This window comes from Rhododendron vialii, chromosome 3a (assembly GCF_030253575.1).
Source record: "Rhododendron vialii isolate Sample 1 chromosome 3a, ASM3025357v1".
Classification (NCBI taxonomy): domain Eukaryota; kingdom Viridiplantae; phylum Streptophyta; class Magnoliopsida; order Ericales; family Ericaceae; genus Rhododendron; species Rhododendron vialii.
Window position 1 is genome coordinate 21,689,439 of NC_080559.1, and position 23,222 is coordinate 21,712,660.

General features: G+C 37.3%; 1 protein-coding gene across 6 annotated transcripts; it reads left to right on the plus strand.

Moving 5' to 3' along the window:
• The first annotated feature begins 14,353 nt into the window (after window positions 1–14,353).
• On the plus strand, window positions 14,354–22,897 carry LOC131320423 (peptidyl-prolyl cis-trans isomerase FKBP20-1). 6 transcript variants are annotated; one of them, XM_058351126.1, is made up of 7 exons: window positions 14,354–14,535; window positions 15,256–15,512; window positions 17,421–17,554; window positions 21,498–21,631; window positions 21,731–21,810; window positions 22,354–22,446; window positions 22,557–22,897. In XM_058351126.1, exons 3-7 carry the CDS (start codon window positions 17,446–17,448, stop codon window positions 22,705–22,707), a joined length of 567 nt encoding a protein of 188 aa, XP_058207109.1. In that variant the 5' UTR covers window positions 14,354–14,535; window positions 15,256–15,512; window positions 17,421–17,445; the 3' UTR covers window positions 22,708–22,897. The 6 variants fall into 6 exon arrangements, with proteins under 6 accessions (XP_058207109.1, XP_058207105.1, XP_058207110.1 ...); XM_058351127.1 differs by having other exon boundaries at window positions 14,366–14,535; window positions 17,425–17,554; XM_058351123.1 differs by lacking the exon at window positions 15,256–15,512 and adding an exon at window positions 16,483–16,545 and having other exon boundaries at window positions 14,366–14,535.
• Window positions 22,898–23,222: the final 325 nt, after the last annotated feature.

Genomic DNA, 23,222 nt, shown 5'->3' on the forward strand with positions numbered 1-23,222 from the left:
TAACATTTAAATTTTTAACGAAACCAGAATTTCGTGAATTAAAGCAAATTAAAAACTACCATGTACCTTCTTTAAATCAGAAAGAAAATCAACTAAAATTCCTACAGAATGAAATCAGATATAAATTAGTTGAACAACACCTTACTGATACGAATCTTAGTCAACAAATTGAAAAATTCAAAGAAAAACTAGTAAAAGAAGTTTGTTCTAGTCTCCCTAGTGCCTTTTGGCATCGAAAAAAGCATATAGTAACTCTACCATATGTAAAAGAATTTAATGAAAATCAGATCCCTACAAAATCTAGACCTATTCAAATGAACCCTGAAGTAATGGAAACCTGTAAGAAAGAAATTAATGAATTACTAAGTAATAACATCATTCAAAAAAGTAAATCACCATGGTCATGTCCAGCTTTCTATGTCAAAAAAATGCAGAAAAAGAAAGAGGTGTACCACGACTAGTTATTAATTACAAACCATTAAATGAAGTACTAGAATGGATCAGATAGCCAATACCTAATAAAAAAGATTTAATCAACCGATTAAGCAATGCAGTCATCTTTTCAAAATTTGATTTAAAAAGTGGATTTTGACAGATCCAGTTACATCCCAATGATAGGTACAAAACAGCATTTACTACACTTTTCGGACATTACGAATGGAATGTAATGCCTTTTGGATTAAAAAATGCACCAAGTGAATTCCAAAATATCATGAATGAAATATTTAATCCATTTAGTCAATTCATCCTTGTTTATATAGATGATGTTCTCATCTTTTCCAATTCTATTGATGAACATTGAAAACACTTAAATACATTTGTCAATACCATTAAAAATAATGGTTTAGTCATTTCTGCTCCTAAAATTAAATTATTCCAAACTAAAATAAGATTTTTAGGATACGATATTCATCAGCCCACCATAGTACCAATTAGTAGAGCAATTCAATTTGCTGATAAATTTCCTGATGAATTTACTGACAAAAATCAATTGCAAAGATTTTTAGGATCTCTAAATTACATAGCAGAATTTTATAAAGATCTTAGGAAAACATGTCAGCCCCTATTTAAAAGATTAAAAGACAAGCCCCCTCCTTGGTCATCTCTACACACTTCTATAGTTCAGCAAGTCAAAAAATATGTCAAGACATTACCATGTCTAGGTATTCCGACAGTCAATTCTTTTAAAATTATCCAAACTGATGCCTCAGATATTGGTTATGGTGGCATCCTCCTGCAAAAAGTCAATTCTAGTTCCCCTGAACAAATTGTTCGTTTTCATTCTGGTTTTTGGAATAAAGCACAAAGCAATTATAGTACCATTAAAAAAGAAATTTTAGCACTGGTTTTATGTATTTCAAAATTTCAAGATGATATATTAAACCAAAAGTTTTTAGTCAAAATTGATTGTAAAAGTGCAAAATATTTTCTGGAACAAGATGTTAAGAACATAGCTAGTAAACAGATCTTTGCCAGGTGGCAGTCAATTTTAAGCATTTTTTATTTTGATATTGAATATATTAAGGGAGACCAAAATTCTATCCCTGATTTTCTTACCAGAGAATTTTTATTTAACAAATCATAATAGCATCTCATTTATCAAAAAGTACTTCTCAGCTATTTAAAACCATTTTCCAGTAGCATTCATTATTCATCATACTTACAAACAATCCAATTTTAGTCTTACAATGACAGACAAAAGCAAGACACCAGCTCTACCTACAAAAAACCAGCTTGCACTTCCTCCAGCAGATTGCGGCAACAGGTACCAAGTTCTTGGGCAAATCCCCAAGACCAGTTACAGTTCTGCACTTGCATACACTCCTTCCTCTAGTCACACTATTACATCATCCACAATGGATCCTTTTTCTTCGAACCAGTCCATCCAACTAAGTCAACCAAAATTTACTTACCCAGCAAGCACCACTGAATATGTTCTCAAATCAGTTGCAACCAATTTATTTTCCATTGAACCAGTCCACAAAAATATCCACAGCCCCCTTGAATTAGTCAAAGCCTTTTTTCCTCCGGGTTGGCATTTCATTCCTGCTCACCCAGATAAAACCCTTCTTTTCTACAAAGACATTCTTCTCCACCACAAGTCAATTGTAATCAAACCTATTACTGATAGAGTCAATCCAAATAAAGTCATTTACCATTCCTTCTACATTCACAATATAGTCAGTCTTGATGAATGAGGACACCCATCTTTGTTCAGAAATCTTCCTGGTCACCCAATTCAATATAATTACTATGATTCTATTGATTCTTGGTTCAAAGTCATCCTCTATGAAAATGAATCATTTACCCACTCCTGGTTTTTCTCATTTGATCACAAATTCAAATCGGTAATTCTGTCTTGGTTCTCCAGATGGTGGCACCAAAATGGAGTCATTCCTGAACTATTACCAATTGAACTTATGGATCAATACCCAACCAACCATCACACTGGTCAATTTCCTATTCTCCTACTATTCATGGCAAAATACAAGGTACCATGGATCTTCAAATGGCGATACAGCATCAATAACAAAACAGTTACTCGCCAGTATTTGGTAAAATGGTGGGGTGCATACAAGCATCATCGCATTATTGAACAAGTTAAAGAAGAATTCCCAGTCAAAGTCCCAACTCTAGTCAAAGCTCCAGTTCCAATTACACAGGTTCACCCGAATAAACAGAAGTCAGTTCTTCCTGAACCAAGTTCACCGACATTTTCTACAATTAGACTTGGAAGTCCCACTCCAAGTTCTCTCATACAGTCAAAATCCAAGTCAAAAACCAAATGTTCACAGTTATTGATGTTAGCTCAACAATTAATTGCTCAAGCAAGTCAAGAAGAAGAAGACAAATCATCTGAAGAATCAGCCACAGCAACATCTTGCAAAAACCCATATGGGTCTGCTTTTCAAGATGCTCAAGACCCATTTGCCTAAACATAATGGCATAGTCAATTATTCAGCAGTCAATTATTGCTTCCTGTCCATTTTCCACCGAAAGCACCAACAGTCAGCAGTCAATTATTGCTTTTGACTATCTACACCGAAAGCAGCAACAGCAACTAATTATTCCCACTTTTGGTCCTACCAGCACCAAAAGCAGGGCTAGTCACTTACTTTAGTCATCATTTCTCCACCGAAAGAAGAAAAGTCACGTGATTGAATTATTTGTAATACTCGAGACCTTAGTCTATAAAAGGATCCAAGAGTATTGTAAAAGTAGAGGCATTTAGAGGCAATTAGTTGCATACTTGCTCTCGAAAGTTAACTCAGAGATATTTTAGATACTCTTCTACAAAGTTATTAGAGTTTTGAATATACTCTTCTATCCCAGTTAATTGCTGAGTATCAATCTACTCCAGCTTCCTTTGTAAACTGGTAAACCAGTAATTACTTTTTGTTCATACTTTTGTTCATATTAAGTTATTCTATACTCAGTTATAGAATTATCATATAACTGCACTATTCATCTGAAGTACTATTCATTACTGTTCATAGTACTGTTCACCCACGGATTTAACTATTCACGATTGATTCCTTTTTAATTAAACGTATCATTCAACTTTTGCTTTTACTATTGTTGATTAACTGATTGATTTCTTTAGTCACTTTCTATAAATATCTCCGTCACCTCCTCCTTTTGGATCACCTCCCACTCTGTATCTCTCCTCTTCTCTAATAATACCCATGTTCCTCTACTGTGTCTGTGCTTCCGCCCCCTTTTGGTATCAGAGCCAAGTAGGAAATTGTTGAAAGATTAAACACTGAGTAAACTGTAAGTTGATTTGTTCCTCTTGATCTTTCGTTTAGTTCTTTTATTCCTGCTGTATTTTCAATTGGTAGATTAATTCTAGTTCCCTTCGGTCGAGCACCTTGCATTGCCCACCCACTTTGAGCCACCCTGTAGTAATCCGTAAAAGTCCCCGTGAGTAAGTCCCAGGTGGGCAGTTAGGGGTTGGGAAAAAACTTAGGGTATGTGTTTAGTAGGCTATGGGTATGTGTTAAGTGGGGTATGTCTTTATCATGGTAATTTAGGATTAAAATACTAAAAGAGAAGACTTTAGGAGTAAATTACTAAAAGACGAATCTTTAGGAATAAACACAATGAATAGATTATTCAAGTGTAGTTCTTCAGCCAGTTCTTCAATGGCTAATTTATCTGAGTTGTCGGACATAGTCAACCAAGAAGAACATGAGTATCAGGATTTAGATACAGGATTAACTAATTGGAATATTCCCAAAATCCCAGTAAAAGAAGCTCACGAATTTAGATCACAAGTTAGTAAACCTAGTTACTCTACACAGCCAATTCTACTTGTTTTAAACAAAGACTTTGAAATTAATCTTGCTAAATTATACAAAGAATTTAAGTCAAAAGAAAATAAACAAAAAAGAAAAGACTATGCTAATAAATACTCACAATCTAGACAAGCAAAGATAATTACTCAATGGGAAGATTTCATGAAAAACACAAGGACTGAAATCTACTTTTTTAATTACTTGGAAAACTTTTACAAAAAAGTCAACACCATTACAAAAACGAGTTGGAAAAAGTCAGATAACACCACTACAAATTCTAGTCATCCTCCCTTAGAACCCATTATTATTGATTACAAAAATGCATCTATTACTGCATCTCCATTCAAATTACCCAGTGAAAGAATAGAATGCAAACAAATTGTTGAACAAATTAATTACACCAATCAATGTCTCAAAATCATAGGGAATCAATTAGATAAAATAGAAACCAAAATTGATGAAAGATCTTTTTGCAGTTTCCCATCCTCTAGTAAACAAATAGAAGCACACCTTATACGTCTTCCAGAAAAAAGAGAAAAAATTAACATCAACCAGAATCAAAATATTCAAATGATTGATGAAATACTAACAAAATTAACCATTAAATCTGAACAAGAATCACCTCAAGTTTCTACGATCACAAAAAATTGTGACACTAGTACTTCTAGTCAAAAAGAACAAACTTCTTCTGATGAAGAAATCACACAACTCCAAAACCAGTTCTCCAGTCAAGGAATTAACCGTCTTATTAACCCCTCAACCAACCATAACACTCTTACCAAAAATTGGTATTCTAGACCAACTCCTCCTGATTTACAATATGAAGAAAATAATCTATCCAATCAATTTTCTGTTTCTTCTAATAAATTATATGAATGGAATATTGATGGCTTGAGTGAACACCAAATATTAGAAAAATTAAACCACATGTCAATGGCTGCTAATAGCTACTTAGGTAATACAGATCTTAATCAACTACAAATAGTTGATCTACTAACTTCTGGTTTCACTGAAATGTTAAAAGCATGGTGGGATAAATATCTCACCCATGAGTCACGAGAAGAAGTTAAACATGCTGTCCAACTGGATGAAAATGGTCTCCCAATTTTTGACAATGAAATTGAAATGGGAGCACCAGACGGAATCAATACTTTAATTTATACCATTATTAAACATTTTATTGGACAACCCAGTAACATTACTTCTAGGATACATGATCAACTAAGCAATTTGCATTGTCCAACATTAAGTGATTTTAGGTGGTACAAAGATGTTTTTACATCTAGAGTCATGCTCAGAGATGATTGTACAAAATCATTTTGGAAAGAAAAGTTTATTAATGGACTTCTTAATTTATTTGCTCACAAAATTAGAGATGTTCTTAGTCAACCAACAGGAGTTATTGAATATGATAAATTAACGTATGGTGACATTATTAGTACCATTCAAAAAGAAGGTCTAAGAATGTGCATTGATATGAAAATTAGTAAACAAGCCCAAAAAGATAAAAATAAAGCCAAGTATGAGTTAGGAAACTTTTGTGAACAGTATGGTCTACCACCTGTAGCACCATCACGAAGGAAACCCAAACACCATACTAAACCAACCTACAATAGTAAGAGTCACCGATACTCAAAAAATAGTAAACCCAAATCATCCAAAGACAAATATTACGAAAAATCCAAAAATCATAAGAATAAAAAGAATCATGATGACAAAAGGAACATTACATGTTATAACTGTGGTAAAAAGGGACATTACAAAACTGAATGTAAAGTCCAAGCCAAAATCAGTCAACTTAATATATCTGATACTGATAAACAGCATATCTTGGAGATTTTCAGAATTGCAAATCTAAACAATTCTGATGATGAAGAAGATATTAGTACATCTTCTGATTACCATTCCCTTAGTGAAAGTCCAAGTGAAGATCAAATTAAAATTGGCTGTACTGATAATTGTTGTAAGAAATTAAATGTACTTACTAAAGAATTACCAGAAGAAGAATTATTGATTGATCTAATCAGCAGAATAGATGATTTAGAATTAAAACAACAATATATTTAAAAACTCAAACAACTCTTGTTACAACAAGGGAAACAACCCCTATACAATAAACCAACAGTAAGCCTTAATGCTACCATAGAACATTTTAATAAAATTAATAAAGAAGTTACTCTGCATGATTTACAGCATGAAATAAATCTTATTAAAATAGAAATTACGAAGATTAAAAACCAACTTCCGACATTAGCACTAGCTAACAAATTCCTCAGAAAAAAGAAAGACAGTTCATCTTCTGAAGAAACCTTCGAAGATGATAGTCAACACCAAAATCCCAGCCAAAATCAAGATATTGACGACCCAAATAGTGATCAAGATATTGACCACCCAAACATTAACCAAAATAGTCACAGATTGAGTATAATCAATCAAATAAACATACAGAAATGGCATGCCCGTATTAAATTAATAATAGGCGATTATAAATTACAGGTCACTGCTCTCATTGATACAGGAGCAGATTTAAATTGTATTCAAGAAAGTTTGATACCTGTTAAATATTATCAAGAAACAACTGAACGATTAAGTTCTGCAAATTGGAGTAAAATGATAATTAAATACAAATTGCCCGAAGTAAATATTTGCCAAAATAAAATTGATTTCAAAACCTCTTTTGTTTTAGTCAAAAATTTAACTGATAAGGTAATTTTAGAAATGCCCTTCATTTATTTACTCTATCCATTCACAGTCACTAGTAACAACATTGTGTCTTGCGATCAACAAGTCACTTTTGAATTTTTATCAACACCAGACAAAAATGAATTAAGTCAATTGCAAAATTCTTCTATTTATCCTACTGATGATTCATTTGATTATTTTACAGATGGCTCAAAGTCAACACAAAACAATTCCCTTTGGGAAAATCCTTCTGCCAGTATTCCCTGAAAGAGCAAGCACAAAATTTAAGAAGCTAAATTACTTAGACAGCATGGATGAAACCCAACAATGTCTTCTGGATAATCTCTGGAATTCACGTGGAGATCACCGTAGATTCTTAGACAGCTTAAATTGTTTAAGTATTTATTTTAATCAACAAACTAGTGGAATTGTTTTCCCTAGTTCTTTGGGTGGAGTTTCAATTAACCCATCCCTAGTCAGCACCAGTTCATCTACTAACCCCCCTTCTTGCAAGTATTGCGAATCAATGGCTTGCAAATATTTTGATTTAAACTGCAGGTATTACCAGCAGTCCACTGAGAATAATCAGCTCAAAGCAGACCTCACTGCAATGAAGAATCAGTCAATTGAAGCCCAGAAGGCCTCTTTTACCCCACTGGTAAAAGAAGTAAAAACCCTATCATCCCCACTGGATGGTAGTAAAGGTGTACATGTGCAGTCATCCCCACTGGATGATGGTGAAAGCGTAAGTGTATTTAAAACTTTTCAAGAAAAAGCTTTCAAAACCCTAGCTTTACCACAATCCCTATCTCTAATCCCCAAGTCACTACCATTAGATGTAGTCAGCCACATTCAACATCTAGCCAGACAAGATGGTCACCATTTTCAAGAATTTCTATTCAAAACCCTTGCTAACCTAGCCAGTCAACCAACCCCAGGATTATCAATCACTTGGAAAACTCACTATAATGAAAACCAAGACCGAGTCACTTGCCCAAAAATTAATCCTTTATGCTTAGAAATACCTTTAGAAAGATATGATCGTCCTTGCCAGTTAATATTCAGTATTCCCCAAGCCTGCATACATATGCAACACTTCCAAGACCTTGTCATTCCATACAAAGGCCAAGACATTCAAATCAGCCCAATGACCCTACTAGACCATGGCTTTCTTAAGCAACTCATCTTTACTGACCCAGACCAAACTGACCGAGTCACTAGAAAGTTGGCCATATGTGTCAACAATGTCTTCAATAAACATAGGGCAATGAAATGCCAAGTCCTAATCTCTAGTAAAATGCCCGAATGGACAAACACAGGGAACGTGATATTAGCACAATATATCATGTATCTCTCTACTAATTGGCCCTTTAGCAGGATACATGCACCTATTGATCTTATTGAAGATGAATGCCCATGGCCATGTTCTGAACCCATTAGAGCTCAGATCAGACATCACAGGGCAAAGTCAATTGCAAGTAACCTTGGAAATGAGGATTATTTCCAAGAAGGCAGGTATCATTTAATTTGTGAAGATCTTATTCAAAAAATCAAGTCCACTGATCCTCTTCAAGAAGTTCCGTTTATTTTCTACACAAAGTTCCAAAACTTAGTCAAAGACTACAAGTTCTATTGGGATCACAATATGAACCCCCTGTCCGAAGATGACCAAGAATCCGGCCCAGACATGAATGAAGACAACGAAGACAACGGGCAAGATTATTGGGATAATCTTCCGAGTGAAGAATTGCAGAATTTGGACAACATGATGGAGTCCTAATCAAAAATCAGTCAATCACTACTTTTGGTCCCACCTGCACCGAAAGTAGCAACAGTCAACAGTCATTTCAACTTTGAAGCAACAGTCACCAATTATTTCCATTTTTGGACCTACCAGGTCCTACCAGCACCGAAAGCAGGACTACCAGCACCGAAAGCAGGACTAATTAGTCACTTTAGTCATCATTTCTCCACCGAAAGAGGAAAAGTCACAGGATTGAATTATTTGTAATACTCTGGACCTTAGTCTATAAAAGGATCCAAGAGTAATGTAGTAGGCAGAGGCATTTAGAGGCAATTAGTTGCATACTTGCTCTCGAAAGTTAACTCAGAGATATTTTAGATACTCTTCTACAAAGTTATTAGAGTTCTGAATATACTCTTCTATCCCAGTTAATTGCGGAGTATCAATCTACTCCAGCTTCCTTTGTAAACCGGTAAACCATTCATGTACTGTTTTAATTTAGCAATTGAATTACAGTTCCAGTAATTACTTTTTGTTCATACTTTTGTTCATATTAAGTTATTCTATACTCAGTTATAGAATTATCATATAACTGCACTATTCATCCGAAGTACTATTCATTACTGTTCATAGTACTGTTCACCCACGGATTTAACTATTCACTATTGATTCCTTTTTAATTAAACGTATCATTCAACTTTTGCTTTTACTATTGTTGATTAACTGATTGATTTCTTTAATCACTTTCTATAAATATCTCGGTCACCTCCTCCAATTGGGATCACCTCCCACTCTGTATCTCTCCTCTACTCTGATAATACCTATGTTCCTCTACTGTGTCTGTGCTTCCGCCCCCTTTTGGTATCAGAGCCAAGTAGGAAATTGTTGAAGGATTAAACACTGAGTAAACTGTAAGTTGATTTGTTCCTCTTGAATACAAGTAGCCCACTTTTTTGTAATATTCGTCTTTTAGTAATTTACTCCTAAAGTCTTCTCTTTTAGTATTTTAATCCTAAATTACCATGATAAAGACATACCCCACTTAACACATACCCATAGCCTATTGAACACATACCCTAAGTTTTTTCCCAACCCCTAACTGCCCACCTGGGACTTACTCACGGGGACTTTTACGGATTACTACAGGGTGGCTCAAAGTGGGTGGCCAGTGCAAGGTGCTCGACCGAAGGCAACTAGAATTAATCTACCAATTGAAAATACAGCAGGAATAAAAGAGCTAAACGAAAGATCAAGAGGAACAAATCAACTTACAGTTTACTCAGTGTTTAATCCTTCAACAATTTCCTACTTGGCTCTGATACCAAAAGGGGGCGGAAGCACAGACACAGTAGAGGAACATGGGTATTCTAATTTGTGAGCTTGACTCAACACCTTTTAGTTTAATGTTAGGGTCAAGCAAATTTTTGTCTTTCCTAGGCTTGGTGACTGATCTGTCAATAGTGACTGAGCTATTTGACCGACTTAATTCTTTGATTCTCTGAGGAGGGTTTGTTCTTTGTTGATCAAAACTTATCCTAACCGTACCATCTAGGTATTGTTGAATATAATCTAGATCAATCGTGCCATTCTGGAGTTTCTGTGGGAAACTCTCATTTTCACTAAGCCAACTAGCTGGTAACTGGATGTCATTCCAAGAAATGGTTTTGGGTACTTGAATATTGGCATTTGTACTACTTTGAATAAGAACAGTTTTGTCTTTTGGACTTTTGACTAATGCGTGAATATTTAAATTAGTTTTCATACATTTGTAGTAAAGACGGTAGATTAATGCAATGGACTGACTTCCTTCAAGCATTTGAGTGATTGCTCCAGCAGTTTGAATATTTAATGTTAATGCTTTTAGAATATTTTTATCCTTTAAACTAAGGGGTAAATCAGGATAACAGTTAAAATAAACTGGACCATTATGTAGACTTGATTCCATTAATCCTAACAGACTGTCACTGTAGACAGTGAATCTACTGTCTCTTAAAGACAGAAGTACAGAGGAATTTAATCCTTTTCTTGTTAATGGTTTAATGGCTACTTTATATATATATATATATATATATATATATATATATATATATAAAATATCAGTCTCTCATGAGAGGGTCCTTATTTTAGTTAAGCTGCTCGGATCATTGAAATTCGATCGGAAAATGGGAGAAATGAGGAAGTCCGCATTTTAACTAAAATGAAGACTCCCTCATGGGACCTGTAGTGCATAATGTTCTAAAAATCGCTAACCGCTACTCTGACGGTCAACCACCTTCGAGGCTTAATAACAGGCGATTAATCGACGGCGCATAGCAATTAGTAATCAGCGATTAATCGGCGCATAGCAATTAGTCGAATGTAGTCGTACAGGCCTTGCCAGCGATTAATCTCCGATAAATTCTAATTTTTAGAACACTGATAGTACATGAGTGCACTGCAGGAGTGTAATGAGCGATCCGATTCGCCCGTCTCGATAATAAGTGGTTGAAATTTCATCCCACTTTTGGCTTGATCTGAGCCGTCCTTTTTAAAGATGAAATCTTAACCATAAATTGCTGAGACGGATGGCTCGAATCGCTCACTGCACACTTGTAGTGCAGCCCTTGTACTACTGAACCCATTTATCATATAAGGTGGTCTAAATGTGTCTCAAAGTTAGTAGAGGAACTTGAGAGCATCTAACAAAATGTATTTCTTGTCAATTATTGGAGAGGGGGCCTATGTAGCGCTCTTTTGTTACAGTTAAAGGATGTTCTACTAATATAAAATCATATGTACTCAGGGATAGGGTTCAGGGCTTAGACTGAAAGATTTTTTTAGTCTAAAAAAATTGATAGGGGGCTAGTCACATGTGGTTTTGTCCAAATGTTTGATATTATTCCTACCATATATTTGATTCCGATTAATTTGAAAGATGAACTGAGGGTGCTATGCTTAGGTGTTCAGTTTTATCTTATTGTGGTTCACGTGTTAATTGTCTACATGTCGCCAAGCTCTATGTTATCACAAATAAATCCTTTGCGTATTTTTTTGGTCAAACAGAAATTCTGATCCTTTGAGTTGAAAGAAAGGAAGAAGGAAAAAATCAAACAATACTAATTAATAAGAGAGAAATATGATTTTGATATGGAAGATATTAAATTCGAAGAAAAAGTCACTCACGAAGATATAGTTTGTTAGGCCATCTCTAACCCGGCCTTCATCAAATTAAATGCAGCTCGTACCCTTACATCAGATTCATATCAAATCAAGGGAGAACCAAATATTTCATCAAATCAAGAGAGAATTCACCAATATCAATTTCTTCATCAAACTTTTAACGGTAACATTCGATAAAATCTAATAAATGCCTTTTGCGTCCTTCTTTCCTAAATGCAATGGTATAGTAAATGCTTTTGCCTATTCCTTTACTAGGCATCCATTTGGGACAAAGTAGGAATTCATAAATGATTTAATGAAACATTTGATCATAACCCCTGGAGTCCTCAATATCAAATCAAAATTTTGGCCAATTTTTTTAATCTTATTTGATGGAAAAAAAGCGAGGGGTTGGATATGGCATTAGTCCATCTATTTTATAATCTTATTTGATGAAAAAAAAAGTGAAGGGTTGGATATGGCATTAGGCCATCTCCAACCCTGTCCTATACTCATATTTTTACTCAAAAAATTGTGAGCTTTTGAGTAAGAGCTTTGTTGGGCCTAGAGTGCCTCCATGAATTTAGTTACACAATATCACTCTTTGCGACCGCTCTAAAAATAAACTTACATGTGTGATGTCTAATGCCATAAAAGACTTAATTGAAACATTCCTACCACCAATTGGTTTTAGGAGAGATAGTGGAAAAGTGGTTCGACAAGTGGTATCAGAGCTAGGAAGTCATAGTTCGAGTTGTGGGAGCGTCATTGTGATGGAGGGATTGTTGGGCCTGAAGTGCTCTTATGGATTTGGTTATACAATGCCACTCTCTACGACTGCTCTAAAAATAGACTTTGTCAAATGCTATAAAAGACTTAATTGAAACGCTTACTACGACCAATTGATTTTAGGAGAGATGGTAGAAAAGCGGTCCGACAAAGCTTTATTTGAAGTGAAGCATTCTAATTTAGGGTAAATTACATTAAGCCCCCCTTAACTATCACCCATTTATGAGTTGCCCCTTATTATTTGAACTCATGCACTTAACCCCCTTTAACTATACAATTTGCAAACGGGGTGAACTCTGTTAACATAAAACGTTATCTGACTCTTTTGCCCTGTAGCCATCAGCCCAACATCATCTTCCTCAAAATGTGTTGAAATGGACTCACGGCCATTAACAACCTACCTCAACAACACCAATTAACCTCACCTGCGGTGAACGGGCGTTCTCTCTCTCATAAGTGTGAGACCCAATGTCACTCCCACCATCGCAGGCGAACTGAACAACCATTGGAACGCAATTAGTTATGGGTTATCGGGGATGAGATTTCAGCCATAGGCGGCGGCGAGCAGTGGCAACAGTGGGAGTTTGGATTTCAGACTCGGTATGAGAGTTTTGGACTGGAACCGTGAGTTGGTTCAATGAGCAGAAAGGGTTGGGGGTATATGGGTTCATATATTTTGACGATGGCAGGGGTTCATTTATTGGGGGCAGCAGCGTTTGATCACTGATTTGAGGGGGTTTGAGGTCGCCGATTCTAGATCTAGTTTATGAAAGGGGTGGCTGTGACTGGGTTTGAGGGAACGGTGGCTAACGGCGTTGGCGAGCAAGGGGACGACAACGAGCTGAGATGGGTTCGTCGTGAGGTTTTAGCAGCTACAACGTGGAGGTGTTTGTTTTGGGGTGATTTTAGGGGATTATGAGGTGTTTGTTGGGAATCCATGTTTGTACCCAGTAATGTCGTCAGTGACTTTTGAGGGGTTTTGGAGGTAGACTGGCCAGCCATGGCGGCAGTAAAGGCAGTTTTGGGTTAAGTGCTAACGGATCACGGTGGTGATAACGGGCTTTTTGTCTTCTGGTATAGAGTAGTTTAAGGGCATGTTTGGATGCTGCCATCATTAAAAACTCAAGAATGGAGGGTATCTCTGCCATTATACCCATGTCATGTGATCAGCATACGACACTTTCTATCCAAAAGACTAACAGAATACTAATAGAAGGTGGGAAGTGTGAAAGCTCAAATACAACAAGGGGGCTAAGTGTATGAGTTCAAACAACAAGGGGCAACTCGAAAATGGGTGATAGTTAATGGGGGTTTACTGTAATTTATCCTATAATTTGTTCAATTTGGTTTTTGGAAAATTGTTTCCAACTCAAAAAATACTCATTACCTCTACTTTCAATCATTACTCTCTACTTATTACTCATATCTTCAATTATTATTCTCATTTCTCTCTTTATCTCTCTCCACTCATTACCCATACTTTCAATCATTACTCTATTTCTCTCTCCACCCATAATTTCAAAAAAATTCTCAAAAACTCATCCAAACACAACATTACACTCTCTCAAATCTAAGCATAAATTTGTACCAATTCTGAAACGAGTAGTCAAATTCTTAAAAAATTTAGGACAGGGTTAATTGCGTTACTGTATAAAGTCAAAGGAGAATAAGTGTAATTTATCCGAGATTACGCAAGTAAAACAATATCACTTGAGCACCAAGCAGATCACTTTCCAAGAAGGCTATGGCCGACGAACTCTACAGCATACATAACAGTTCTCCGACATCTCACGCGACAAGCAGATTCTTCTCCAATTTACTCCAATTCGCCACTTCATATCTTTCGCACATCCAATTTTCAGATTTTCCCTCGCCGTGAACCAGGTAATCATACTTTATTTGTACCTTGCCTTTCTTAAACCCTAGCTATACATATGTTATATATGTATAGAGTCATTAAAATCGTCTGCTTATTGCTCCCATGCTCTGCATCTCGTTTTCCTCTGGAATTGATTTTAAGTTGAAGTTCATCTGTATGTGAGTTATTTTCTACGTGCAACAATTTGACGAACCCTAGTTTTGCGTACTACCACATGAAAGTCTTCTTTTGCAGTTGATTTTTCTGTAAAATTTTACACACAGAAAACTAAGTATCACTTTTATGCGGTACTTAATCAATTCTAGGGTTGGTAAACGAACCAAGCTACTCCAGTTCGAGCTCATGTTCACTTGTTAAAAGCTCGTTCAAGATCGGTTTGTTATGTAAACAAACAAAATTTGAACATTTTTGTAAAGCTTGTTACCTTGTTAAGCTTTCGAACCAAGCTCGAAAAAGCTACTATTCAGCTTGTTGGGCTTATGCTTTTTAAGTTTCCAAGCTACTCAAGACTGGCTTGTGTTCAGCTCGGTTAAAGCTCGTCTGAGATTGGCTCGTCTCATCAATGTCCTAACTCCTAAGCTCGAACTTGTTTTGAAGCTAGTTAAGTTTTTGAACCAAGCTTGAACAAGCACTTGCTCGACTCGGTTATCACCCCTAATTTTCTTATCGAAGATTGGATGACACGACCAGATTGCCATCCTGAACCTCTTGATGTGATGCGACAGATAGAAAGCATAACTAAAGGTGGATTGGTGCTTGCCAGTGAGGGAACAAATTGTCTACATCTTGCTTGGTGGTAGACACAATATGCTTGTGAAGTCTTGTGCTTGTAGATTGATCTTGGAACATCCTATAGGCGCCATTTGGGAAAACCAGGATAAACTTCAACAAACAACCTTTCTTTGGTTGACTTCAATCTCCATTCCTTCCAGTTATACACATCTCCAACTTATCTAATTCTTTCTGGACTTTGGGACGTAAGGTAGGGATCCTTCAGGTTGTTAGTTCTTTTTGGATCTATCTCATTGGTATAGGTCTGTTTGCTGTCATGCATGATAAACTGTGGCTATTCGGTATGCACTTAGTTGAAGTAGGCAGATACATCTCCTTGATTAGCCTTGTTCCCATTATATGAGGGTTGAACTACGAGCTGCAATCTGGATAAGAACCGCTATACTGTGTACCATATATGGCAGCCTTTGCTAGATTTGTCAAGTGTTTGGTTTATTTCATACACATATTCAAATTTTAGCTTGAGCTAAAGATATCAGAAACAAGTTTCTTATTTTCTGCACTGTATTGCCTATAGAAAACTTTGAGAATTTACTGTTTCTACAAGAGATTTCTTAAATCAAAGTTGGTGTAGCCTAGTTTTCAAGATTATTTCGCTTTCCAACTTGCTGTTGTGATCCCTCATCCCAGTAACAATATACATTGATGCTTTCATCCTTCCTCACCCGGTATCACTCCTGATGGCTTTTGCAGACAAACCGTACACTTAACACATGATATTTCCATCATAAGACTTCATAAGCTTCTTATTACCAAAATAAAATAAAATAAAATAAAAGGCTTCACAAGCTTCTTGTATTTGATTTTTCTTCATTAACCATTACCTGTCTTTGACCTACTTTTAATTGGATTAGTTCCATTTCCATTGGCAGCACGATAGTGTATATTGTCCTTGCTATACTCTGCAGTTTAGTTCAATTGCTTTACGTTATAGTGCTCTGGATTGTTCTATATGAAAATTAGTTTGATTAGATTGTGTTTTTCAGCTGGGGTATGTAGTACTAACTTGAAAGATGAGGCAGTACTGTTGCTTGAATTTGATTTTTCTTATCAGTGGGGGTAAAGTTCAATTTTTCATTGTAGTGTCTAACTTTAAGGGCTACCCTTAGAATTTCCTTTGGTCTGTTGTGTGACCCTCTTGTTAGTCATGTTCATTTCAGATTTTCATGCATTGAGGTTGTGATTGACGAGGAGATTGAGATAGTTAAGAAGTTCCTGGGAAGGTATGCAGAATGCTTGCAAATACTCTGAAGTATGATGAACTGAACAGAGGAGTTCAAACCTGAGGGTCTTTTGGAGTACTACAGTTCATTGGCCCTGATCACCCCCACGACCATCTTATTAGGCGATGGTTTTGGCCCGGAATCACTCCCATAATCATCTTTATTAGGCTATGGTTTATCCTAAGAGTAACTAATTCACAGAGCAGAAGCTTTCTTAGAATGTAACTTGTGAGCATGATTGCATCCATCGTACATACTACATATGTGTATAAATACGTATGTATGTGGGTATTTATGTAACTCTGTACATATAAGACCATAGTTTGTTTGCTTCGAGATGATACCTTGTTGAGAAGTAACTGCACTTGCTTTTAGGAAAGGAAATAGAAACTGTTTGCTGTAAATTCGTATAATATGGCTTATAACAAACTGATGCATGGTAGTATATGGTGGGAGTGCATGTATTCCTCGGTTACACATTTGTTTTTTGTTGGGGCTTCGTTTTCCTGAATGGTGGAAGGTGGTTCCTTTTCACCCACGTGAGAAGGGTGTACGTGGTAGTCAAGAATAGGCTGGAACTAGACCGTTAGAGATACGCAGATTTTTCCACAACTAGGTTTCCTATTTGATCCGTTTTGGCACCCAAATTTTCGAACATTTGGCAAATTTAGGCGTCAAGTTGGTGGATTAGATCAACTTCTATAGTTGTGACTCAGTATATTCGGCAAATCATCATTCCTTTTCTTTACATGCATGTTATGACTCCAAGAAAGTGTTGACATTAGTGGTGCACGAGTTGTATGATCTGGACGGCTGAATTGGTTTTTCCATCTACAGAGTGATTCTCACTGTTATTTGACCTTTTGTTTACCCAGCCAGTTTGGTGAACATTTGGAGATCATGGGTGATGCAATTGATTTAACTGGCGATGGAGGTGTCATCAAGACAATTGTAAGGCGTGCCAAACCTGATGCAATTGCTCCAACAGATAGCCTTCCTCTTGTTGATGGTATCCCTCATGTTACTAGTGTTCATGATTTTTTCTAGCTTGATTTCTACGAAAATGTTTAACTGTTAGTCTACAAGCTGTATTTCTTGCTGGTTTTCACCCTTTTAGTTGCACATGGGATTGGCTTAGTTCATTTAGAAGCTTTAATATCTTACTGTTTTACATGTTTTAATTTTTCTTTCACTATTTCAAGATTTACTTTGGCCTTATTCATTTAATAAATGGACCCACTTTAGGCTGGTAGGACGTAGGAACTTAGGGTAGTCTAGGGCTGCATTTCTGGCCGGTTATTGGGTATGATCAAGCCTGCCCAAGCTCGACCAGCCTGCGCATCACTTGTTGAACTCCGGTTACGTTCGAGTAGCCAGAAATGTCAAGGCGGGACGATCCTGAAAGTCATTTTATTGAAATTCCTTTTTGGATTGTTAATGTGTTATGTGTCTACGACTCTACGTATAGAAACATAGAACAGATGATGGTTTTCTGAGTGTTCATTTGAAATTCCGCAAGTAAGAAGTACACATGAAATGGAATGCCAGTGCAAAATAACTTGTACTCAATTGTCAAAAAGTAGAGACATTCATCCGTGCATAAATGTATACGTAACTTATATCAAGCAATGTTAGGTATCTCTATTAAGCATCATTTTTTTAGTCACATATATATAATGCAACTCGGGCTTGAGTTGTATGAAACCTCTGCCAAGCCCTTCCTAATTTTTGTTCATGCTCCAAAATTTTATTGCATGTCTGCACTTATTATCCAAAAGTTTTCAGGGTTGGGTCTGGTTTCCCAGCCCAAGTTGCACCCATAGACAGTACAATAGCTGGATGTCTCTTTCGCAACCAAATCATTTGCATGTACAGATACCTATGCAAAAGCAAAAGGCATCAAGTAATGGAAGGTGTTGAAGACCCCTGACTAGTATTTTTTTTGTTTGTTTTGTTACTGAGAATAGCTTGTCTTGAGGTGAGCTATGAGTTATAGCAAAATTGGACTACAGCTGCGCAGAGTCATTTTAAGGAGGTGTATGTTCAGCGAACTTTACAGATTTATAACTTTTTAAAAATTTCTCAATTGAAACAAAAGCGTTTCCATGTAAATATAGTTTTAAGGATAGGTTGGTTCCATGTATGATCTACTTCAGCTATAGCAATCATATGCTTCACCTTAGAGTGCAATGTAGGTCAGAGCAGTGGTGTCAAGAGTTGGAACTACCAAGGGTCAAGTTAGGTCCGAGGGATAGTAAGAAACCAATGTGGTATGTGGAGGAACATGCAATGGGTATTATAGAAACTGTGCAGAATTCCTACAGAAACTTTTAATTGAGTGATGCTGGCATTGCAAACTATAGGAGAACGTTGGGGAAGGTTGTGGGGGTTTATCAATCCTTTGATGGGTTTGATATACTTTGCTGCCTCATCAAGTTTTTGCTTTAATTGTCAACCAAAGATCTTCAAGTTGTCACAGAGCTGACAGGTGTTTCAATTTGACAATCAAAATGCTGCATATAGTGTGTTCGGCCAAGCTCTAGATCATGGAACTGGTGGTCCCTTTGTCCATGGTTTGTTGGAGGCAACCTACATCAACTTGGCTTTTAGATTTTTTTTTTTCCCTTTTACTTGCTTGGATGGTTAGAATGGTTTTTCTTTTCATTTTAGCTTTAATGCGTATTTGAGTCCTACGAGGTTGGGCGTGTCTGCTAGAACTTAAGTGATCACTTGTTGTCACATAATCACCTTTTTAAGTGGCTTGAAAAGTGGGACTTCCAAATGACTCATGAGCGAGACGATGGTTGGGTTGGACTGCACATTACAAGCTTACAACGGAATGGCGGGGCGGAGGGGGCTATTTTGGCTAGATACAGTCAATGGAATGTGGCTGCACTCCCCTTTCTCTCTTGGTTTGTGTGCTCTTGTATTTTCTCTGCTGCTTCTTCATTTTGTTCTTTGATTTTCTACAGTCCTTGATTCTCTCTTCCAACCCCTGGTGGTGGCAGTGGATGGTTTGAAGGCTCCCAGCAAGGGCATAGCTAGAACTTAGGTGTAGTGGGGTCAAGTTATGAAGATTGGAAGAAAAAATGATTTGAGGCAAGAAATACATGGACAATTACCTAATTTTAGTTGTGCTACTCGGGTCATCTTTAAATTTTTATATGGGCACAAAAGTGTGTAATAACAGGTTAAAAAGGCAAAAGACTGTGGATGTGAGTGGCGGAAGAGTATTTGAGGTTGCCCTCGGGGTCTATGGCAATCACTACAACAGTGCTCGGGACCACCGGAGGTGGAGGAGAAGAGAGCTCGGGTCTGCTGTAGAGAGAGAGGATGGTCAACTAGAGAGTTAAGACTCTGTATCTGTAGGTATTGTGTATGTGTCGTGTGTCTATATCTTTTTCGTGGCATATCAACCATCCTTATATGGAGGCCTCGAAGATGGGCAATCCAGAGAGATGGGCTTGCCAGGGGATGGAGAGGCAGTTGATCATCTACCGGTGTCAGGGGTGGTTGATATAGGAATGGTTGTGGTTATGGTTGTAATGACGGTGGTTGTAGTACTGATGATGGTAGTTGAGGAAGACGTCAGGTGATGTGGGCGGCACCCCTCTCTCTCTATGGTTGGTCAAGGTGGATCTCGCCTCATGGAGGCGAGCCTTGACAATCCCCTCGCTCTAGCCTCCAAGCCACATACCTCCTATAGGTCCCAAACGGGGTACCCAGGCCCTGTTTCCGACATGAGTGTAATGACGGTGGTTGTAGTACTGATGATGGTAGTTGAGGAAGACGTCAGGTGATGTAGGCGGCACCCCTCTCTCTCTATGGTTGGTCAAGGTGGATCTCGCCTCATGGAGGCGAGCCTTGACAATCCCCTCGCTCTAGCCTCCAAGCCACATACCTCCTATAGGTCCCAAACGGGGTACCCAGGCCCTGCTTCCGACATGGGTATAATGAGTCTTTGAAAGTCGCCAGGCTCGTGAGAGCCTTATTTGTTGTTTGGAGAGCGGGCATGTCATTAAGCCTCGTAGTGTCGTATTTTGGAGACTCCACGGAGGAGTTCCCAATATGAAGGTCCATGAAGTCTAGAGTGCTTGCATGGTATGAGGAGTCGTGAATCCGGAGGAGCTCGCTTCTCTTACCCGCAGGGTATTGGGCCCACCGGTAAGTGCCACGTGGTGATCCTCTTCCGGATACCCACTAAGACAAGGCTTGCTCCTTGGGTCATGTGACCTCACTTGCCTCCGGGTGCCTCTACCCATGCTCCTCTCGTGATGGCTGGCTGCACATTATGTGCTGAGGAAGACTCTTGTTGCATGACTGTTAGGTATTACTAAGACCTAACCTATTTGCTCGTCTGGTTTTCACAACCCTTTTCATTCCTCCTTTCCCTTAATTTGTTTGGGTAAATTTGAATCTGCAAATCCAGCTCGTCTAGAATCTATCCAAATCGTAACATCCCTTTTTTACCTTTCTGTTCTGGTCACAGTGAAACATTAAATTTGCTGATTCATATTCCATTTCATTTGGTGGATGATGAACTTTAAGCTTGTAGCAGAATTGAGTTGTATAGTGTAGTCAGTAGTGGAATAACCTTCTCCTTGCTGAATAACTTTACTCCTTTTCTTTTCTTTCTTTTCTTGGTGGGGGGGGGGGGGGGGGGGTACTTGGTTGTGTTTTAGGGATGCATTGTAAGGTATATTCTGCTTAAGATTATGTGTTCCATTGCTGGAAAGATTGGGAACACAATTACTTCATGGCTGCTTACTGGACTTGTCTTTTTGGCAAACTGGGAAGACCTTAGTCTAAAGGCAAGGCAAGAGTGTTTTGCAACAAAGGGTAGTCGACTTTTCTGATTCATTCTGCAAGATGGTGTAGCCCTAAAGATTTGTGAAAGCGCTCTCTATCAGCATCCCTCAACTGCTAACATCATACTTCTTCATGTTGAACAGTTCATTACGAAGGCATCCTTCCTGAAACTGGTGAAGTTTTTGATACTACACGTGAAGATAATACCGTCTTCACATTTGAAGTTGGAAAAGGCAATGTAATCAAGGGTTGGGACGTTGCATTGAGAACCATGAAGGTTAATGAGAACTGTTTTGATTGGCAAAGCTTTGGTCAAATTATTTCTCAACAGTATATTGAAGTAGTCTTGACATTTTTTCCCTTCAATTCTTCAAAGGTTGGGGAGGTTGCAAAGCTGACTCTGAAGCCAGAATATGCCTATGGCAGTGCAGGTTCTCCTCCTGATATCCCCCCAGAGTAATGTTCCTCCTCTTATCCGTTTGTTTGAAGATGTAACTTAAGAGAAAATTGGCTTATTGATAAAAAAAACAATCACTTATAGAACTGGCACGGGGGGACTTTAATCAGGAGATCCTTAAACACAAGGAGAGACTTAACCTAGAAAATAAATAATAGTAAATTTTGTGATATTTTAGTGCGATTTGTCGTGCATACGCAACATATGGAACCTTTGGGCCTTAATAGAACCTACTACATGTGTTAAGTCAGAAAGTTTTCAATTAGCTGCCCAATCTACGCATCTGAAGAACCCTCTGTGAAAGGGGGAGAGAGAATGTAGAAAAATTATTTCCCATGGTTGAGCATTCCACACGCACCCTTTTGTTCTAATCTTTGTTCCATTTGCTACCTGGACTAGTTTTTCCTGGATTGAATTATTATTTTTGAAATGTTTTGGTTTGCTTTTTTTTTTTTTATTAACGTCTGGTTTGCTTGTTGAGATGGATTATTTTAAAGATGAAATTTTGATTTACTCGCATTTGTTTTAATTATGTAATGCAGTGCAACACTTGTCTTCGAGGTTGAATTGGTGGCATGCAGACCGCCAAAGGGTTCCAGTTTAAATAGCGTTTCAGATGAGAAGGCTAGGCTACAGTAATTTTCTCTACTTCCATTTTCTCCCATTTAAAATCTTTTGGATACTTATTTCATGTTCTCTTTGCCACGATTTGCTTACTTTGGATTTTGTTCACTATATTAATCAGAGAGTTGAAGAAGCAAAGGGAAATTGCTGCTGCTGTAAAAGAGGAAGAGAAGAAGAGGAGGGAAGAAGCTAAAGCTGCTGCTGCTGCTCGTATCCAAGCCAAGATGGAATCCAAGAAAGGTCAAGGTAAGGGAAAAGGCAAAGCAAAATAGGTCCATCTAACCTTTTTCGTGACACTTAAATATTGCATAGAAACATAAGAAACATGCTATGTCTCAAGTTCTCATTACATTGAAAGGTTAACTTATCAGGCAGTATTTGACCAACATATAAATTTCTGGAATGGAGAAGTTTCCCAAAAAGAAAATTTGAAAAACTATAATAAATCTCTATTATTATGCAGGAATTCTGTTACTGATTGTTCTTCGTCTGAACTTCATATTTATGCTTTTATTTAGTTGAAAAGACGGTTATGGTTAAGATTGGCAGGTTCCAATGTAAACCGAGACGGGGGCAACGTTAAGATTCTAAAGATAATTTGGGAAGTTGGCTGATCAAGAAAACAAAAAAGATAATTTGCAAAGTGGAAATTTGCAAAGATGATAAGTTGGCTAAATGTGAAAGATCACGCTTATCAAAAAAATGTGAACGATCACAATCGTGGAGAAGATAGCATAGTCTAAAATTATAGTAAAAGAAGTGTGAGTATGGATCCATTTAGGGCTCA

Bases quoted from the DNA above. Each gene is read 5' to 3' on its own strand.
- LOC131320423 (XM_058351126.1), top strand. From the start codon at position 17,446: ATGGGTGATGCAATTGATTTAACTGGCGATGGAGGTGTCATCAAGACA. The intron at 17,555-21,497 runs GTATCCCTCATG...CATGTTGAACAG, and splicing joins TAGCCTTCCTCTTGTTGATG to TTCATTACGAAGGCATCCTT. The intron at 21,632-21,730 runs GTTAATGAGAAC...AATTCTTCAAAG, and splicing joins TTGCATTGAGAACCATGAAG to GTTGGGGAGGTTGCAAAGCT.